The sequence below is a fragment of the Pan paniscus genome, chromosome 11 (assembly GCF_029289425.2).
Source record: "Pan paniscus chromosome 11, NHGRI_mPanPan1-v2.0_pri, whole genome shotgun sequence".
Lineage (NCBI taxonomy): Eukaryota > Metazoa > Chordata > Mammalia > Primates > Hominidae > Pan > Pan paniscus.
In genome coordinates this window covers 11,665,280-11,681,873 of record NC_073260.2, presented here as the reverse complement: position 1 = coordinate 11,681,873, position 16,594 = coordinate 11,665,280, and the positions used below count along the sequence as shown (strand labels likewise).

At 49.8% G+C, this 16,594-nt stretch overlaps 1 protein-coding gene across 3 annotated transcripts in view; it reads left to right on the top strand.

Moving 5' to 3' along the window:
* The window catches only part of STXBP1 (syntaxin binding protein 1), an 80,140-nt gene that overhangs the window by 61,222 nt on the left and 2,324 nt on the right, over positions 1 to 16,594 (top strand). For 2 of the 3 annotated variants that reach the window (XM_034929104.3, XM_063594187.1), the window contains exons 14-19: positions 2,331 to 2,469; positions 3,171 to 3,280; positions 4,641 to 4,742; positions 6,368 to 6,453; positions 8,617 to 8,771; positions 10,575 to 10,700. In XM_034929104.3, coding sequence (XP_034784995.1) covers positions 2,331 to 2,469; positions 3,171 to 3,280; positions 4,641 to 4,742; positions 6,368 to 6,453; positions 8,617 to 8,771; positions 10,575 to 10,684 — 702 coding nt within the window. In that variant the 3' untranslated portion in view covers positions 10,685 to 10,700. The remainder of the gene's footprint in view (positions 1 to 2,330; positions 2,470 to 3,170; positions 3,281 to 4,640; positions 4,743 to 6,367; positions 6,454 to 8,616; positions 8,772 to 10,574; positions 10,701 to 16,594) is intronic. The other variant, XM_034929105.3, reaches the window with a different exon arrangement.

Here is a 16,594-nt window from a genome sequence, read left to right as displayed (position 1 = left end):
ATGCCTATTTTGAAAGGCTCTGTTTTCCCTGGAATGAGTGAAGAAAGATATGTGGGGTTCTGAGCCCTACATTGACAGGACTGGCAGAATTTTATATTCTGAATGTGTTCTACTCTTGCCATGGCCAGACCAGCTTTGGAGACCTCGAGGCTGACAGAGGGTAGAGCAGTAGCAATCAGAAATTTGCCCAAAGCATCCCTGATCACAATTGGGATTGTAAATTGAGAATTTGGGGTTTGAGTTCTGTCTCTGTCACTGATTATTTGATGTGCCTGTTTCTTTGTGTTTCATTTTTTTCATCTGCAAAAGGGAAATCATTGCTGACATTTTTCAAGGTTGTCTTGTGGAGTCACTAATCCTGGCTTAGATTCATCCTAATTCTTCAAGTGTTTCAACATTATAAAACCATGGTTCAACTTCTAAGCGAAGAGAAGATGTTAAAAGATTCTGAAGCCGGCTGGGCATGGTGGCTCACGCCTGTAATTCCAGCACTTTGGGAGGCCGAGACGGGCGGATCATGAAGTCAGGAGTTCAACACCAGCTTGGGCAACACAGTGAAACCCCATCTCTACTAAAAATACAAAAATTAATTGGGCATGGTAGCTGGCGCCTGTAATCCCAGCGACTCGGGGGGCTGAGGCAGGAGAATCACTCGAACTCGGGAGGCGGAGGTTGCAGTGAGCAGAGATTGCTCCACTGCACTCCAGCCTGGGCAACAGAACGAGACTCTGTCTCAAAAATAATAATAATAAGATTCCGAAGCCTCAGCTTGGCCTCTTTCATAGAAAAAAACAATTCAGGATCTCAGTGTGAAGCTAAGATTTCAATCCTCTGGTTTGGTGTGACAGGCTCAGTTTAGGATTGTAAGCCCTGTCCTGTATCTTTGGATATTTTATAAGGGGAAGCAGCCCTGCTAAAATCCATCAATTTTACAGGGGATTATAGCAAACACAAGGTGTCCTCTTGAAAAGAACCTGACCATCTAGAAAATAGGTCATACCTAAATCAGTAAAAATGCAGTTTGGGATTAATTTTGGAAGTTTACAAATTTTCAGAAGTGATCAAAAGTATTGTTGAACTAGTTGCATTATTAAAATCATGTCCTGCTAGTCAAATGTCTGTTGAGGCTGGTGGTAGGACTGAAAGGTGAACGGCCTGTGAGAGGTGTCCTGCCTTCCTGGGACACAGACTGGAGAGAGACTATGAACTCGAGATCAGAATTTGTATGGACTCTTGGGATCTTGAGAGAAAAAAAGAGAGCCTTCAGGCAACCTCCTAAGAGCCACAAAGGAAGCTGCAGCTGTGAGTCCTGGTTGGCTGAGACCAGCGTGCTGCCTTCTCTGGATCTGAGTCTTGCCTGCATCATGAAGCGGGGCCAGGAACTTGTGTTCACTTCACTCTTTTTCATGTCTAGTTCTTTTTCAGCCCATATCTTCCCCTTCATCTCCTGGGGTTTGGATTTGCTGGTTTGGGGGCTCTTTTTTTCCCTTCCTCACTCACGAAACATGGTAGAAAGATTAAAAACACGTTAAAAGCCTGGAGCAGTTCAAACTCAAAAAGCATGTGCTTCAATGTGAGGGGAAGCAGAATGGAAAGAATCTACCCACGCGGAGGCATCCTAAAATCCCAGCACTTTTCATGGGAGGGAAGCACATCCCTTTAAGTCCCGCTCCCTCACAGGGCCTTGTACCTCTAGAGGGCCTACCAAGATTTAGTCTTTTTTTTTTGTTATGAGCCAGGGTCTTGCTCTGTCACCCAGGCTAGAGTGCAGTGGCGCAATCATAGCTCACTGCAGCCTTGAACTCCTGGGCTCAAGCAATCCTTCTGCCTCAGCCTCCTGAGTAGCTGGGACTACAGGCATGTGCCACCATGCCTTGGTAAAGATGAGGTCTCTGCTGTGTTGCCCAGGCTGGTCTCAAAACTCCTGGGCTCAAAAGATCCTCCCACCTCAGCCTTCCAAAGTGCGGAGATTACAGGCATGAGCCACCGCCCCCAGCCAGGATTGAGTCTTTATCTGAGAAGCTGGCACAAGTACACTGGCACTCACCTACAGTGAACAGCCTACTTTAAAACAAGATGGTAAACCATTGTGGTTTCTGTTGGGCAAGTGGCACTCAGGGCTTTTATCCACCCTCACTGATGCTGTGGGAGACAGTGCTGATCACACTCCTGCTAACTACAGTGCATTATAAGAACAGAAGCACCTGTTTAAGACCTTCCCCAACCAAGGTGGCAGTTCTAGACATTTGTGGATCCTGAATTTCCTAAGAACTACCGTTCCTCCACACTGTCACCAGAGAGATGGAGCCAATGAGGTATGTTTTCCTTAGGACCTGGCCATGGGCACAGATGCTGAGGGAGAGAAGATCAAGGACCCTATGCGAGCCATCGTCCCCATTCTGCTGGATGCCAATGTCAGCACTTACGACAAAATCCGCATCATCCTTCTCTACATCTTTTTGAAGAATGGTAGGGCTGTGGGACCTAGAGGAAGGCACAGACCCTGTCTTGGGGAAACTGAGACAACTGAGAAAGAGGAAACAAAGCAGAGAAGTCATTTAAAAGACATGGACTGGGGAAGGAAAAGAAGATCCTAGGGGCCCTTTTTGTTTGGGGAAATGCAGTGTAGTCAGATCGTTGCAGCTAGAGGCTGAATGTCCCCCAGTCATTGTAGAGTTAATAAATGGTATGGAGTAGATGGAAGAGGACAGGGCTTGGGAGAGAGGGAAAGCTGCTTGGCCTTGTGGCCAGTTTACCAGAGCTATGCCCATCACGTATTTTTAACTTGCATCACATTGGTAATCTCTGCCTTTAAAGAACTGACTTTTACCCAGTTCAATCACAGTTTCCCAGGAATGTCCATTGTACAAAAGATAGATAATAAGACTCTTGTCCAATTTGACTTTGATTCAGGGTGGGGGTGGGCAGGGGTTGCTGAGAAGCCGGGGAGCAGATGGAAACACAGACTATAGGGGCAGCTGCTGATGGTCCTCACTCAGGCAGAGTGGCTGGAGGGGAATCGGGATCCTCGTGTTGTCCTCACCTATAGTGAATCTGATGAGGTGGGGGAGCAATGTCCACTAACCCTGAGGGGAGAAGGGCCACCATCCGGCCTGTCCCATTGGGTGCATGGGGGCTGTGTGTGGTGATCGGGTGTCTTGTGCCCTCAGGCATCACGGAGGAAAACCTGAACAAACTGATCCAGCACGCCCAGATACCCCCGGAGGATAGTGAGATCATCACCAACATGGCTCACCTCGGCGTGCCCATCGTCACCGATGTAAGAGGCCAGCTCAGCTTCCGGGGGAGGCGGGAAGGGAGCTGGCAGATCTGTCTGCTTCTGCTCTGACTGACATACAGCATCTCTGATACACACTCGTACGTCAAGAGAGAGAGACACAGAATCAGAGGGATAAAGGTGTAAAGCTATATATAAATCAGAGACACAAAGCCAAGAACCTAGACCTCAACAGCAGTGAGTCATTCACAGTTGTGAAAGCTGAGATGTCTTGGAACCAAACCATAACAGGGGTCCCCGCCATTTTATCTGTCTTGTCTCAGGGTCTGTCTGGCCTCACCTTTGGACAGCTTAGCCTCAGCGTCCCCTGTGAAGATGAGAATATGACACTTAGAGCTAGCAGTTTGGCCACCTTTGAGTCTTCTGCACTGGGTTGGTTCAGAGCCAAGTCAGGGCAGGTTGTCTGGGAGGCCTGGACCACGTGATGTGTTCTAGAAGAGGTGGGGTGAAGCCTCCAGGACCCTTGCAGAGGACTCTGCCATGAACCTTGCATGTCACAGCCCCACTGTGTGCTTGTCTTCTATAGGCACAGCACTAACAAAGCTAGGGTTGCAAATATTCTCCCTCTGGAATCTTATAGACAAAACTGTTCCAGTGCCACCAGACCATAGCCCTGTAACTAGCAGGAGTTTGGCATTTTTAAACCCTTGTTCACAAGAGGGATCAAAATGAGAATGGAGATGTGCATTCATTCAGTGCAACTGTGCTGCTGAAATCCAATACGGCATGCTCCAAGCAGTATGCCCTCCTCTAATAGGCAGCAAACTACTGTTTCAACTGCCTGGAGTTTTTTCTTTTTAATGGCACTTACATACTTGACCTATGTTTGCCCTTTTTTATGACTTTTTTTTTTTTTTGAGATAGAGTCTCACTCTGTAGCCCAGGATGGAGTGCAGTGGTGAGATTTTGGCTCGCTGCAACCTCCACCTCCCACATTCAAGCAATTCTCCTGCCTCAGCCTCCTGAGTAGCTGGGATTACAGGTGCACACCACCACGCCCGGCTAATTTTTGTATTTTTAGTAGAGACGGGGTTTCGCCATGTTGGCCAGACTGGTCGTGAACTCCTGACCTCAGGTGATCTGCTCACCTCAGCCTCCCAAAGTGCTGGGATTACAGGTGTGAGCCACCAAGCCCGGCCTTTTTATGACTAAAGAACAAGTTTGCTGCAGGTTCCCAAAAGGGCACATTTAGGGCTATTCCATGGAAAACCATCCCCCCACCATTACTCTTTGCCAGTGCTGCCTCTGGGGTCCTTCAGGGAATTTCCAGAGAGTAGCAGAGGTCACCTAGGGCCCAAGTGGCCCTGACTCAGGTTCTAACCTGGTGTGTGTGTGCATGCAGTCCACGCTGCGTCGCCGGAGCAAGCCGGAGCGGAAGGAACGCATCAGCGAGCAGACCTACCAGCTCTCACGGTGGACTCCGATTATCAAGGACATCATGGAGGTTAGTGCTGGGTCACAGGGAGGAAGAACCAGGCCCAGGGCCCTTGGCTTGTCAGCCTGGATGCTTCCAGCCTCACCTGCGGCGAGGTGCTGCTGACTTCACGGGTACTGCCTCCACTTGAGGATTCGCATCCAGGCCTCCTTCGGCCCTCATGGTGCCCCTTGCCCTGGGGGTTTATGAAGAGCTGAGAGACTGTGAAGCACAGCCCCAGATCTATTTGTTGTTATGTCTTGGAGGACTCAGCTCCTATAATAGAGACTCCTCTAGGGTGCCGCATCCAGAGGGGTCCAAGTGTATCTCAAAGGTCAGATGAGTGACATCACATCTCCACACAGGTGCAGTGGCTCAGCACACCTCCCCAGCATGGCCCTGCCTGCCCCGCCCTTCCCTCCTCCTGCTGTTCCCTACCTGAGCCTCCACACACCAGCAAATCGGATTCTGCTCCTCTGGCCAAAGCAGCCCCTTGCCTGGCATATTCTCACCCCTCCACTCCCCTTCCCAGATCCTGCTTTCCATCAAAGCCCCTCTTGAATCTCACCATTTCCATCCGCCGCCCCACCTGTCTGACCACTCAGCACACAGAGGCCTCCCCTGGACTCCTTAGTGCACATGTGCCTCTTGGTGCCTCGGGTCGCCTTTTTGTTTGTTGGTCCTGTCCCCTCAGCTGCTGTGTCATCTGCACAGAGCCTCTAGTGCAGCAGGTGTTTTTGCAGTTGTTGGCTGGAAGGTGTATAAGGTGGTGGCCACCGCAGTAGCCCTGTGGGGTTACTCCCTTCTCTCCTTGTAGCGGGAAGAGACCCTGCACAGAACCCTGCACCACTAGATCTTTCCAACTTGATTAGTGAACAAAACTGGGGTCTAGAGAACGAAGGGGTTTTTCTCGGGATCCCTTAGTTAATTCCTGGCAGCCCAGGTGTTCCTATTGAATTGTACATTAATATAAATGTATTTTAAATATATAGAGTGAGTCAGCTCCCATTTTTAAAATCCACAAACTAAAAGGATGGGTGAACATGAAACATCTAGAAACCAATTATATCTCTTTGCTTGTTGGGATAGCCAACCCCTCTGTCTCATTCCTTCCTTTGTTCTCTGCTCCCTTTTGCTCCCCCTCCTCTCAGATCCCCTAAAGAGACATGTGTAGGCTTCATGTGGGAGCTGTAAAGAAGAGTGTGGATTTCTAGGCAGCAGGAGGTAAATGGTGAGAGTCCACCCACCAGATAATTAGACACTTGAAAAACGGAGGGGGTAAGGCTTCTTCATGCAGGAGAGACACTGCTTGTGCCTGGTTTCTACAAGGCTGATGGCAAGTATCAGGAATTTATTGGACAGAATGCATCATTTATAAAACCTCACATAGATTATGAAAGTGAATAAACTGGAAGAGAAGCAAGAAAAAACTTCTCTTAAAAAGCAGGCTATCTCAGTGTAGCAGCCAGTTACAAAGCATCTGCTATAACTGAGCCCTGTGCTAGGCACCTCTGGCCGCAGGGAAGGGAGCTCTGGTTGTTGCAAACCTGGCCATGGCTTTGCCAAGTGACATGTTCTACAGATCATCTGGCCTTGGTTCCTATCAGCACTTTTCAGACAGATGGCAAGCTAATATCTGTCTCTTTTCCTTCTAGGACACTATTGAGGACAAACTTGACACCAAACACTACCCTTATATCTCTACCCGTTCCTCTGCCTCCTTCAGCACCACCGCCGTCAGGTAGGTGAAAATCCCTTAGCAAGGACAGAGGGGAGCCAGCTCTGGTTGGATGTCAGCTCTGCGGCAGACCCACTGTACGGCTGTGTGATCTACCAGAGCCCTCTCGCTGCTGCTCCCAACAGCTGCAGCGTGGGCCAGGTCTGCACAGTGGTCCCACGGCCCTTCCCCCTCCAGCATCCCGTTCCTCTCTGATTCATCCCTCACACCTCCTCCCTCGCTCACTCTGCATCAGCCATGCCAGCTTCCTCGCACTTCTCAAACAGTCAGGCTTACGTCTGCCTCAGGACCACTGCACTTGCTTTTCCCTCTGCCTGAAATTATCTGTCCCCAGATATGTCTGCATGGGCTGGGCACAGTAGCTCACACCTGTAATCCCAGAACTTTGGGAGGCCAAGGCGGGTGAATCACTTGAGGTCAGGCATTTGAGACCAGCCTGGCGAACATGGTGAAACCCTGTCTCTACTAAAAATACAAAAATTAGCTGGGCATGGTGGCGGATGCCTGTAGTCCCAGCTACTCAGGAGGCTGAGGCAGGAGAATTGCTTGAACCCAGGAGGCGGAGGTTGTGGTGAGCCAAGATCGTATCACTGCACTCCAGTCTGGGTGACAGAGCGAGACTCCATGTCAAACAAAGAAAAAATATGTCTGCATGGCTTGCCTCTTATCTCCTTTGGTCTTTAATCAAGTGTTACCTTCTCCAATCTTCCCTCACCACCCTGTTTAAAATTGCAGTGCATCAGCGTTCACAGCTTTACTCATGCAGTCCAAGTGTGGAGCAGCCCACATGTCCCCCAGCTGACGAGTGGGTAACACACGTGGTCTCTCCACACAGTGGCTCCTGAGAACAGTCAGGGCTGAGCACGCACTCGGGATGGTAGAGTTAGCAGCTCGAGAGGGCGACCCTGGCATTGCAGCTGTGCCACACCTGGCACCCCAGGATGTGCACATCTCTGTCCCTCCTCTCCTGCTTTCCCCACCTGTCTTCTCTTTTGCGTCTCTTCTCTCTGTGTTCACTTTTGGCTTCAGCTGGGCCAGAGGCCTGTGGTGGCCTCTGTGTCATTGTGCAGCCCTTCTCATGGCAGCAGAGGTAAAACGTTTTTTGCCAAATATGGCATAAAATACAAAATCCCAAGTAGCGCCACAGTCAGGCTGGGTGATGAGAATGGGATATCAAATGATGGCACAAGGAAAGAAAGCAACTGTGAGATTCTCTGTTGGCCCAAATGGTGCCCCAAACAGTGTCTTCCTGGTTTGGAAAGTGACTGTAAAGCTGTCATGAGTCAGGAAGAAAGGCGACGCATTGCAGTGGCCAGAAAGGACTTGCTCCTTTCATCTCATTTTTCTCATTTTCTTAACCTGGGAACAACCCATTTGTTCCTGTTTCTCAGTCAAAGGTAAAGAGCTATTGAAGGAAGCCCAGGTTCAGAGGGAGGCCCCTCTGGGAGCAGCCTTGCCACTGAAGTACTCTTCCTCCCTGGCTTCGCCGCAATTTCCAGGAGGCAGCTCAGGGATTGAGAAGCCTCCCCAGTGGTGCCCGGACAGGGTTCCAGGGCTTCCCTGTGCTTGGCCCTATAGCACAGAGCTCTTCATCAGACCAGGATTTGGGCTCACTTCCTTCTCCCCACCTGCCCCATTCAATGATGACCTCTTGGTCAAGGCCTGTGTCTCCTTAGGATGTGGTACTGGGGAGGCCCTGGCCTCCAAGAGGCACTCACTCAGTACCTGTTTTCAGGGGATCTATGTGCCAGCCTGAAGGCAGATCTTAGACTGTCATCACTGTGCACTGACAGCAGAGCGTCCCAGGCAAGCTCAGAGGCATGTGTGACTTGGGGTAGACGTCTGCATGAGCCTCTAGCAGGGGGAGGCTACAGAACTTGACCCAGCAAACGTCAGAGCTGAACTGATCCTGTCTGTTGCCTGCATGTTTCTAAGAGTGACAAGGTCACAGCAGCACAGGCATTCATAGTGACTCTTCTCCTGGGAACCAATCCACTTGAAAATTGCATTGCAGTGAAATTTCAGCCAGCACTCACTAAGCATCTACACTGTTTGGGGCACAAATGTACAGACCTAATAAGTAAACAAACCACTGGAGTATGAAGCACTAGATGCCGTGAGTGCAGATAAACTGACTGACACTCTCTTTCTCTCTCTCTTTCTCAGCGCCCGCTATGGGCACTGGCATAAGAACAAGGCCCCAGGCGAGTACCGCAGTGGCCCCCGCCTCATCATTTTCATCCTTGGGGGTGTGAGCCTGAATGAGATGCGCTGCGCCTACGAGGTGACCCAGGCCAACGGAAAGTGGGAGGTGCTGATAGGTGAGTGGCCGTGCTTCCAGCGGAAGGCGCCGCCGCATCGCACCTCAACTCCATTCCACGCTTTGGTGTCGCATTCTGTCATAGACTCCCTTGACCCACAAAACTTAGTCTTTAGGTAACTGTGGACAGCAGAAGCTAGGGGCAAAGGGTTCCCTCCTTGGTCTGCCCTGCTGCATCTCTCAATGGAAGGCAGCCTCATGAGGTAGGAAGTGCCTGATCCCAGGGTCCGGCAGACTCAGGCTCAGATTCCTGCTCTGCAAACTGCAAGTGGGGGACCTTGAGCAAGTGGCTCGAGCTCTCCAACCATTTCCTTACTCAGCAAAACAGGATCAGTCATACTCATTCACAGCCTTGAACTAGGCCCAAGATGAGGTCTGTCAGTCTCCTGGCATTGGCCTCATGCCCAGGCAGGAATGGGCAGTGAATGGCAGTCAATCGCTACCCTGTCAGGTGGAGATGGACAGACAGCTGTGAGCAGGTGCTGCCTGAAACTACTGCCTGACCGCTGGACTCTGCCCAGGGCTCCCCCAGCCACCTCCAACCACTTTCTAGGTCTGCCATGCCCTTTCTCGTATTTCCTGTTCGTTTCCCAAAAGAGAGGAAGCGACTTGTAGGAGCTAGCTTAACGCAGCAGGAGCCTTTTCTCCTTTTTCGTGCCTTTTGGGGGCTTCTATGATGTTTAGGGCTGGAAGAAGATGAACGAGCTAAGAAAAGTCTTGCTTTCTCCAGATGCCTCCCTTTTTGTCCTGTTTTGCCCTTAACAAAATGGAGGGTACCTGCCAGCCTGGGAGTCCCTCTCAACACTGTCTGGCAAGAAGCTGTCATGTTCACTACCCTGGCTGGGCTCTGTCCTCAGTGGAAACAGGCTCATGCTGAGCAAGGAGTGAGGCCAGGGCTCTTGGCCTCCTTTTGGAAGGGGGTGTGCTCTGCACAGTGGGGAATTATACTCTCCAGGGCCAAGGATGGCCTCTCAGGCCACTTACACATGAACTGCTACAGGGAGAGGCCCTGAGCTGCCCCAGCTGGGAGGCATCATTGACCTTCTCCCATAGGTGCCCACCACTGGTCTTAATCCCAGGCACAGTCATGATCTCGATAACAAGTGGCGGTTTTATAACTCCTATTTGGGGTGAGCAAGTCGCAGCACCCCCCCGCAAGCTGTCCAAGTGAGCAGACTCCATAGACCAGTCCACATGGCTGTTTCTGGGTTTTTCAAGATGGATCTGGGGCTGTCAGCCGCCTCTCTGATAGCACAATCCAGTGGGGTGACTGTACCTCCCCACCGCAGCCCTCAAGCTTCCCATGTCAGGTCACCAGCTCTCCACATAACTGCTTTTCCCTTCTGTTGTGTAGCCCCGGTGATAAAGCTCTCTGCTCCCTGCTTGCATATGTATTGCATGAATGTAGTGAGTAATTCTGAGCTCAAACACAGCTTTTCTGGTCAGAGGCTGTCACAGCCAGGCTTTGGGTGTAAATCTTCCCCTTCATCTTTAGACCTGACTTGAGGTTCCATATATCGGGAGGTGGGAACCTGGGGGTATGCAGTTGCCCATGAAGATTCATGGAGGGGCCTCGCACAGACAGCTGACGTCCGCTGTGTGGCCTCCCATGCTTTGTGCATGCCAGCCTCCTTGCTACCATGTGTGTTCGTGCACGCTTGTGTGTGTGTGTATGCATGCGCACACGTGTGTGTGTGTCTTGCTTTCTCATACCTCATTGGCTGCATAAAATGTAGGCCTAAGTTGGCATGTTCCTGTGACGTACCTTTGTTCAAGCAGTCAGCTGGCCTCTGTTCTCCCACAGGTTCTACTCACATTCTTACTCCCACCAAATTTCTCATGGACCTGAGACACCCCGACTTCAGGGAGTCCTCTAGGGTATCTTTTGAGGATCAGGCTCCAACAATGGAGTGAGAGCCAAAGAAACAAAGTAAAAGCAGCTTATTACAGAAAAGAAACTCTTCCACTCTGAAGGGCTTTCTTTGATTATTCCGTCACTCTTTTTCTTTATTTCTTCCTTTTTAGTTTATTATTTATTTGATTTTGTTTCAACAAGAAAATGCTTGCAGTTCTCAACACCGATTGAAAATGTGTCCAGTGCTGCCCTCACAGCCCTGCCATGAACCCTCTGGGCTCTGACCTGCTGGCTCACCCATGCCTTGGGTTCCGCACTGCTCAGTCAGATGCCTGCAGGCCGCTGGGTGGAAACTAAAAATGATAATGACTGCTGTGAACAGTTGTCAGAGAGGGAGCTGAAGTTTTGGGGGATGCCTGAGGCACAGTGCCCAACCCTGCTGGTCTGGGATGAATTTGTGGCCCCCACAAGGAATGTAGAGTGTCCTGGTTGTGCTGGGTGTGGGGGTCTGAGAGCGAGGCCAGTGGACATTCAGGGAACACCATGTCCAGGAAGGCAGGCGGTGGTGGAGATGGCTGGTCGTGAGGGAAGCTTGGCAGGCAATGTAGAATAGACCCCAGGTCAGTGGCAGCTGGACGGATGGTGTGAATACCTTTTTCCTAGGACAGGCACTTCTCAAGGAATAAGTTATAAGGGGTAATTGGGTCACAAGCCGCCATCTGCTTGGGGAACCCCAATCTTTAGCGGGAAGAGCTTTTGTTTCATGTTCCTCTGCAGGAAACGGCACTTAATAGTCATTTGCTCTTTTACTAATTACTTTTAATTCTGTGGATCCTTTCAAGAGTTGAGTAGTCATACCCCTCTCTCTCCCACTGAAGTCCCTTGGTAAGGTCTGAGAGCCTGTCAGTAGAAATGTATTTTATTTTTTTGAGACGGGGTCTCGCTATATTGCCCATGCTGGAGTGCAGTGGCTCTTCACAGGTGTGATCACAACACACTGCAGCCTCAAACTCCTGGCCTCAAGAGATCCTCCTATCTCAGCCTCCTGAGTAGCTGGCACCATAGGCCCATACCACTGTGCCCAGCATAAACCTATTATTAATGCTCTGTGTGGTTTTAGAGAGCATCTTCTGTCTCCCACCAAGCTTGTTACCCAGAACCTGTTGTCTGCTTAGTAGACTATCCAAATTTTATTTCATTTATTTATTTTTATTTTTATTTTTTATTATTATTATTTTTTTTGAGATAGAGTTTCACTCTTGTTGCCCAGGCTGGAGTGCAATGGCATGATCTCAGCTCACCACAACCTCTGCCTCCTGGGTTCAAGTGATCCTCCTGCCTTAGTCTCCCAGGTTGCTGGGATTACAGGCATGCACCACCACACCTGGCTAATTTTTTTTTTTGTATTTTTAGTAGGGATGGGGTTTCTCCATGTTGGTCAGGCTGGTCTCGAACTCCCAACCTCAGGTGATCTGACTGCCTCAGCCTCCCAAAGTGCTGGGATTATAGGCGTGAGCCACTGCGCCCAGCCGACTATCCAAATTTTGATCTTCAAAACTGTCCTCATTCCCTCCTCTCTCTTTCCATCCTTCAGATATGATAGAACCTTCTATGTGTTTAAATGGCAGGCTTCCATCATCACATCAGTGACTCCTTAGCTTGTTACATATTCTTTCATGAGGCCATATTTTGTGTACCTGACTTTGTGTATATCATTGACAATGGACCCTGGAAAAGCCCCTTCACCTGAGCTGAGATGTGGCCCAGTGAGTCACAGAGCATGAGTCCCCTGTGAGCAGTGGAGAGAGACCTGGACTCAGAGCCAGGAGGACTGGCCTCTACTCCAGCTCCTCCGTGGGCACCTGTGTGGCTGTGGGAAGATACCCTCGCTCTCTGGCCATAGCATAGGAGCACAGGGAGGGTGGATCGTGTGCCCCCAGGCACGCAGGACCTCTGACATTCTGTATATTCAGTGATTACGATTTGTGCCTCAAACCATGCAGTCCTGCTCACTCTCTCACTCTCTGGTGATCCTCAGGGGAATGGCCTTTCAGAACCTTGGCTAGGTGACATCAGAAGCTGCTTGTGTATGTAAGGAAAATGGGGCTTCCTCCTAAAGGTAGGAACAGGAGGCTACGCTGTTTATCTCCTCCTCTCTCCCTTCCTTGATATGAATGTCAGGGCAGCAGTGTGCTCAGGAACTGAAAGTAGTTGGGAACCCAGAAAGTGGACCTGGTTATAGCCCTAGGCTATAGCTCCCATCCTGCCTGGGCTGGCCCTCCCTAGAAAGCAAGGCCAGTAGGTGGTGAATAAAAGCCATTGTTTTAAAAAAAATCATTCCTTAGAAGCACTTTGATAGGTTGTAAATCAGAGACATCTGGTTCTGTGTGCAGACTGCAGGTAGGTGGATGGATTTGCTGCAGTATGTATTTTAAAACTTCTAGAAAGACAAATGTTCAGTCGAGTCTGCAGCAATAGCAGACCACTTGCAGGATCTGAAAGAGCACAGACTCAAACTGCAAAGGCTCCTGCTAGGATGAGTTCTGAGCTTCCCTGCTTCAGAACAAGCTTCTCCTTTGCAGAGTATTTTCCTTTGCGTTATATTTGCTCAGCAGAGGTCTCAGCTGCCATCAAAACAAAGAGAACGTAAACAGACTCCGTATATTCCTGGCTTCTGAAATCATTTGCTGAGTGGTGTTGGGTTTTAGAGCATTCAGTTAAGCAAGGCACAGAGCCCTAATACCAGTGAGGTCAGAAAGCAGATTAAGGTCTGACTTGCCCTCTTCTGTTGTGATCGTCCAGGTGACCAAAGTACAGGACAGTGCAGACTGTCAGAAAACTTGAGTGTCCTAAAGACCAGTATCATGGCAGCATATCTTTTGTGTCTTTTTTCTTTCTTTCTTTCTTTTGAGTCAGGGTTTCACTCTGTTACCCAGGCTGGAGTGCAGTGGCATGATTTTAGCTCACTTCAGCCTGGACCTTCTGGGTTCAAGTGATCCTTCCACCTCAGCTCACCTAGTAGCTGGGACCACAGGCATGCGCCACCATGCCTGGCTAATTGTTTTGTATTTTTGGTAGAGACTGGGTTTCACCACGTTGCCCAGGCTGGTCTTGAACTCCTGAGCTCAAGTTATCCCCCAGCCTCGGCCTACCAAGTGCTGGGATTACAGGCATGAGCCACTGCACCTGGCCCAACATATCTTTTAGGAGAGGATGAGTTTTCCTGCAGCAAATGAGAGGGTTCTCAGCAGACACCGTGCATGGGTGATGGTGCCATGCCCTGTCTTCCCAGCTCCTCTCCCTCCTGTAGCTGAGGCTGGCTCCCCCGAGGTCAGGGTTAACCAACAACTCTCACTAAATCCTCACCAGTCATCCCTCCACATTGTCTAAGAAATGAAATCTTTTGATTAGATTTTCACCTCTCTGCTCTGGTTAGTTTATGATAAAAGTACTCTTCTTTGGGGAATGCCCAAGAGACTGTGAGAAGCAAATGTGAGAGAGCTGAAGACTGGATCAAGTCTTTGCAGTACATGGGGGCCACTTGGGAGAAAGTTGGTAGGTTTTTATATTGATTATTTTGCTTCATTCCAGATTGGGGTCAGGTATGTTTCATTTTTCTTTGGGACTCAGATTTGAATCTGAATTCAGAGCCCACCTATTGCCTGGCTGCTATTCAAGCATCCACCTGCCCATCCCCTCCCCTCCCAGGGGCCACAGGGTCCCGAGAATCAAGAGCCTGGAGGCACTGCTTCTGGACCTGTCTGTGCCACCCACCCTGAGCAAGCACCTGACTGCTCTGGCCTTCACGTGTCCCATGTGTAGGATGAGGATCCCATGGGCCGGATCACAGTTTTCCAAACCTGGCTGATGATCATACTCACCTGGGCTGCTCTTTAAATGTACACATTTTCTGGCGCCGCCCTGCATATTCTGAGTTAGTAGGTCTGCTTCAGCCAAACTCAAGAATGATTGGACCAGCTAGCCCGCAAGAACACTTTTGGTTTTCAGATTCTGTCCGTGTAGAAAGAAGGATTTTGTCCCATCAGAGCTTGCGGTGTCTGGCCCACAGCTTTGAAAACATGTAGACAGTCATGTAGATGGGCCTCAACTTAGTTTTTAGAGACCACTGTTTACATAATCGTCCAGTTATAGGGACTAAATAGGACCCTCAGAGCAATAGGGCCCACTTGCTGCTTTATTCTGGAAAACCAACATGGTCAGCCATCTGTGGATTCAAAATGAGAACTGTGCAAAATGTGGATTATGCACTCACTCAGCTTAATTTGCAATGTTTATGGTGGTGAAAAGCTTGACCAATTTATTAAAACAACACAGATGACTGAGTTTGAAGAATTGGCTTTCTGATGATCAGCATTTACACTAGCTAGTCTGGTCCCCTTAAAGAAACCACGTAGGTGAAGGCCTAGGCCACAGCCTGTTGCCGAGGGTCTTCGAGGCTTCACTGATTGTCTCCAATACTCAGTCCTAGAATTATTGTTCTTCAGTCAAGACTGGGAGCAATGAATGGTCAGTGATTAAATAATATCAGAGACTTCTAGTGCATTAATTCCCTAACCTCTCTTTGGCCTCTCCCAAATCCTAGATTTACATATCAGCAAAGATAGGGAGGACTTTGGAATCAGCATCTGATCAGAGGAACCCCTTCGGATGCCTCCTTTAAAATGAGTCTGCCCTCTTATTTCCTAGAGTCATTTGGATGGCTAAGGAGGGCCTTGGGGACATTTTCTCTGGCACGTGCGCTCCTTGCTGTTGCTTGTAACGAGGAAGCTCCCAAGCGAATCCTCACGCTCTGCAGGACAGGCTGTCTTTCAACATCTGGACACGTGGGCTACATGGAGTTGCAATTTGGAGGGCCCCCATCCTGGCAATGGTTCACTCTTCAGAGTTTGGGGCAAGCCTTGTAATATGCGTCCTTTCTCCTCATTTGTACAGCAGCCTTTGGCCTCTTTTAGGACTAGCAGGAGGAGTGGTGAGGTCACAGAAATGAGTGGACTTCAGGGGAAAGGAGTGCTATAAAAAAGCCCAGGGACACACTCCTGAAACCTGCATCGCATTTGCTGAAGGAGCCTCAGGTCTGCAGAATGATGAGTCAGCTTTCCAGCGCAGGGCCCCTACAGGCCGCGTGCACAGGGCATCATGCCGAGGACAAGTTCCTCACTCAGCTGGGAGTGGGCAGCTGGGGCCTGAACTGCAGAGAAAGGGATGTTGGAAGAACAGAGACGGCTTTCCAAGTTTCTGCTAGTCTGGAGTGACCAGGAAGGGCTGCAGTTCCAGCAGTCTTGGGTCAGCTGAGCGAGTAGTGAGTGGTCAAAGGCATAGGGACCCTGGTATTGGAGTCATGCCCAATGAGCCAGCCAAAGCCTTCTTTTGCCTGCCCTTGGGGTGGAAATCCAGCATCCGGTGGTTTCCGCTCCCCTGCTCCCATGAAGGCCCATTCCTTTGCCACGTCTCCAGGGAGGCACATTTTCAAGTACGGGTCTCTTTTGTTCAGTTCTTGTCTCCCACCAGGACCTTTCTTTGAAGCACACTGCTGCATGCGTGCAGGCCTCATGCTCACCCACACACCACCCCGGTCACCTCTGTTCTGTTTAAGTCCATGTCCAAACCACACGACCCATGCATCTTTTTTTACTGCACTTACTAGATCTCTCTCTCTCTCCTTATGACAAAGACTTTCATTTATTTTTATTTTTATTTTTGCAGTAGAAGTATATCTAATTCCATTAGCTTAAATTTTTGCAAGCATTTCTAATCTCTTACAATACGCGGTCTCTGCAAGGTAAGGCCTCAGGTCCCCTGGCCCTTTCCCTCTCACACCTGAGGTCCCACCCACCAGGGCAGTACCAACTGGCTGGCTCCCAGAGGTCAGTGGATTCTCCCAGGGGGCTTTGCCTATCAACTTCCTCTCCCAGGCACCATGCTTTCCACACATGGTCCCCCTACCAACT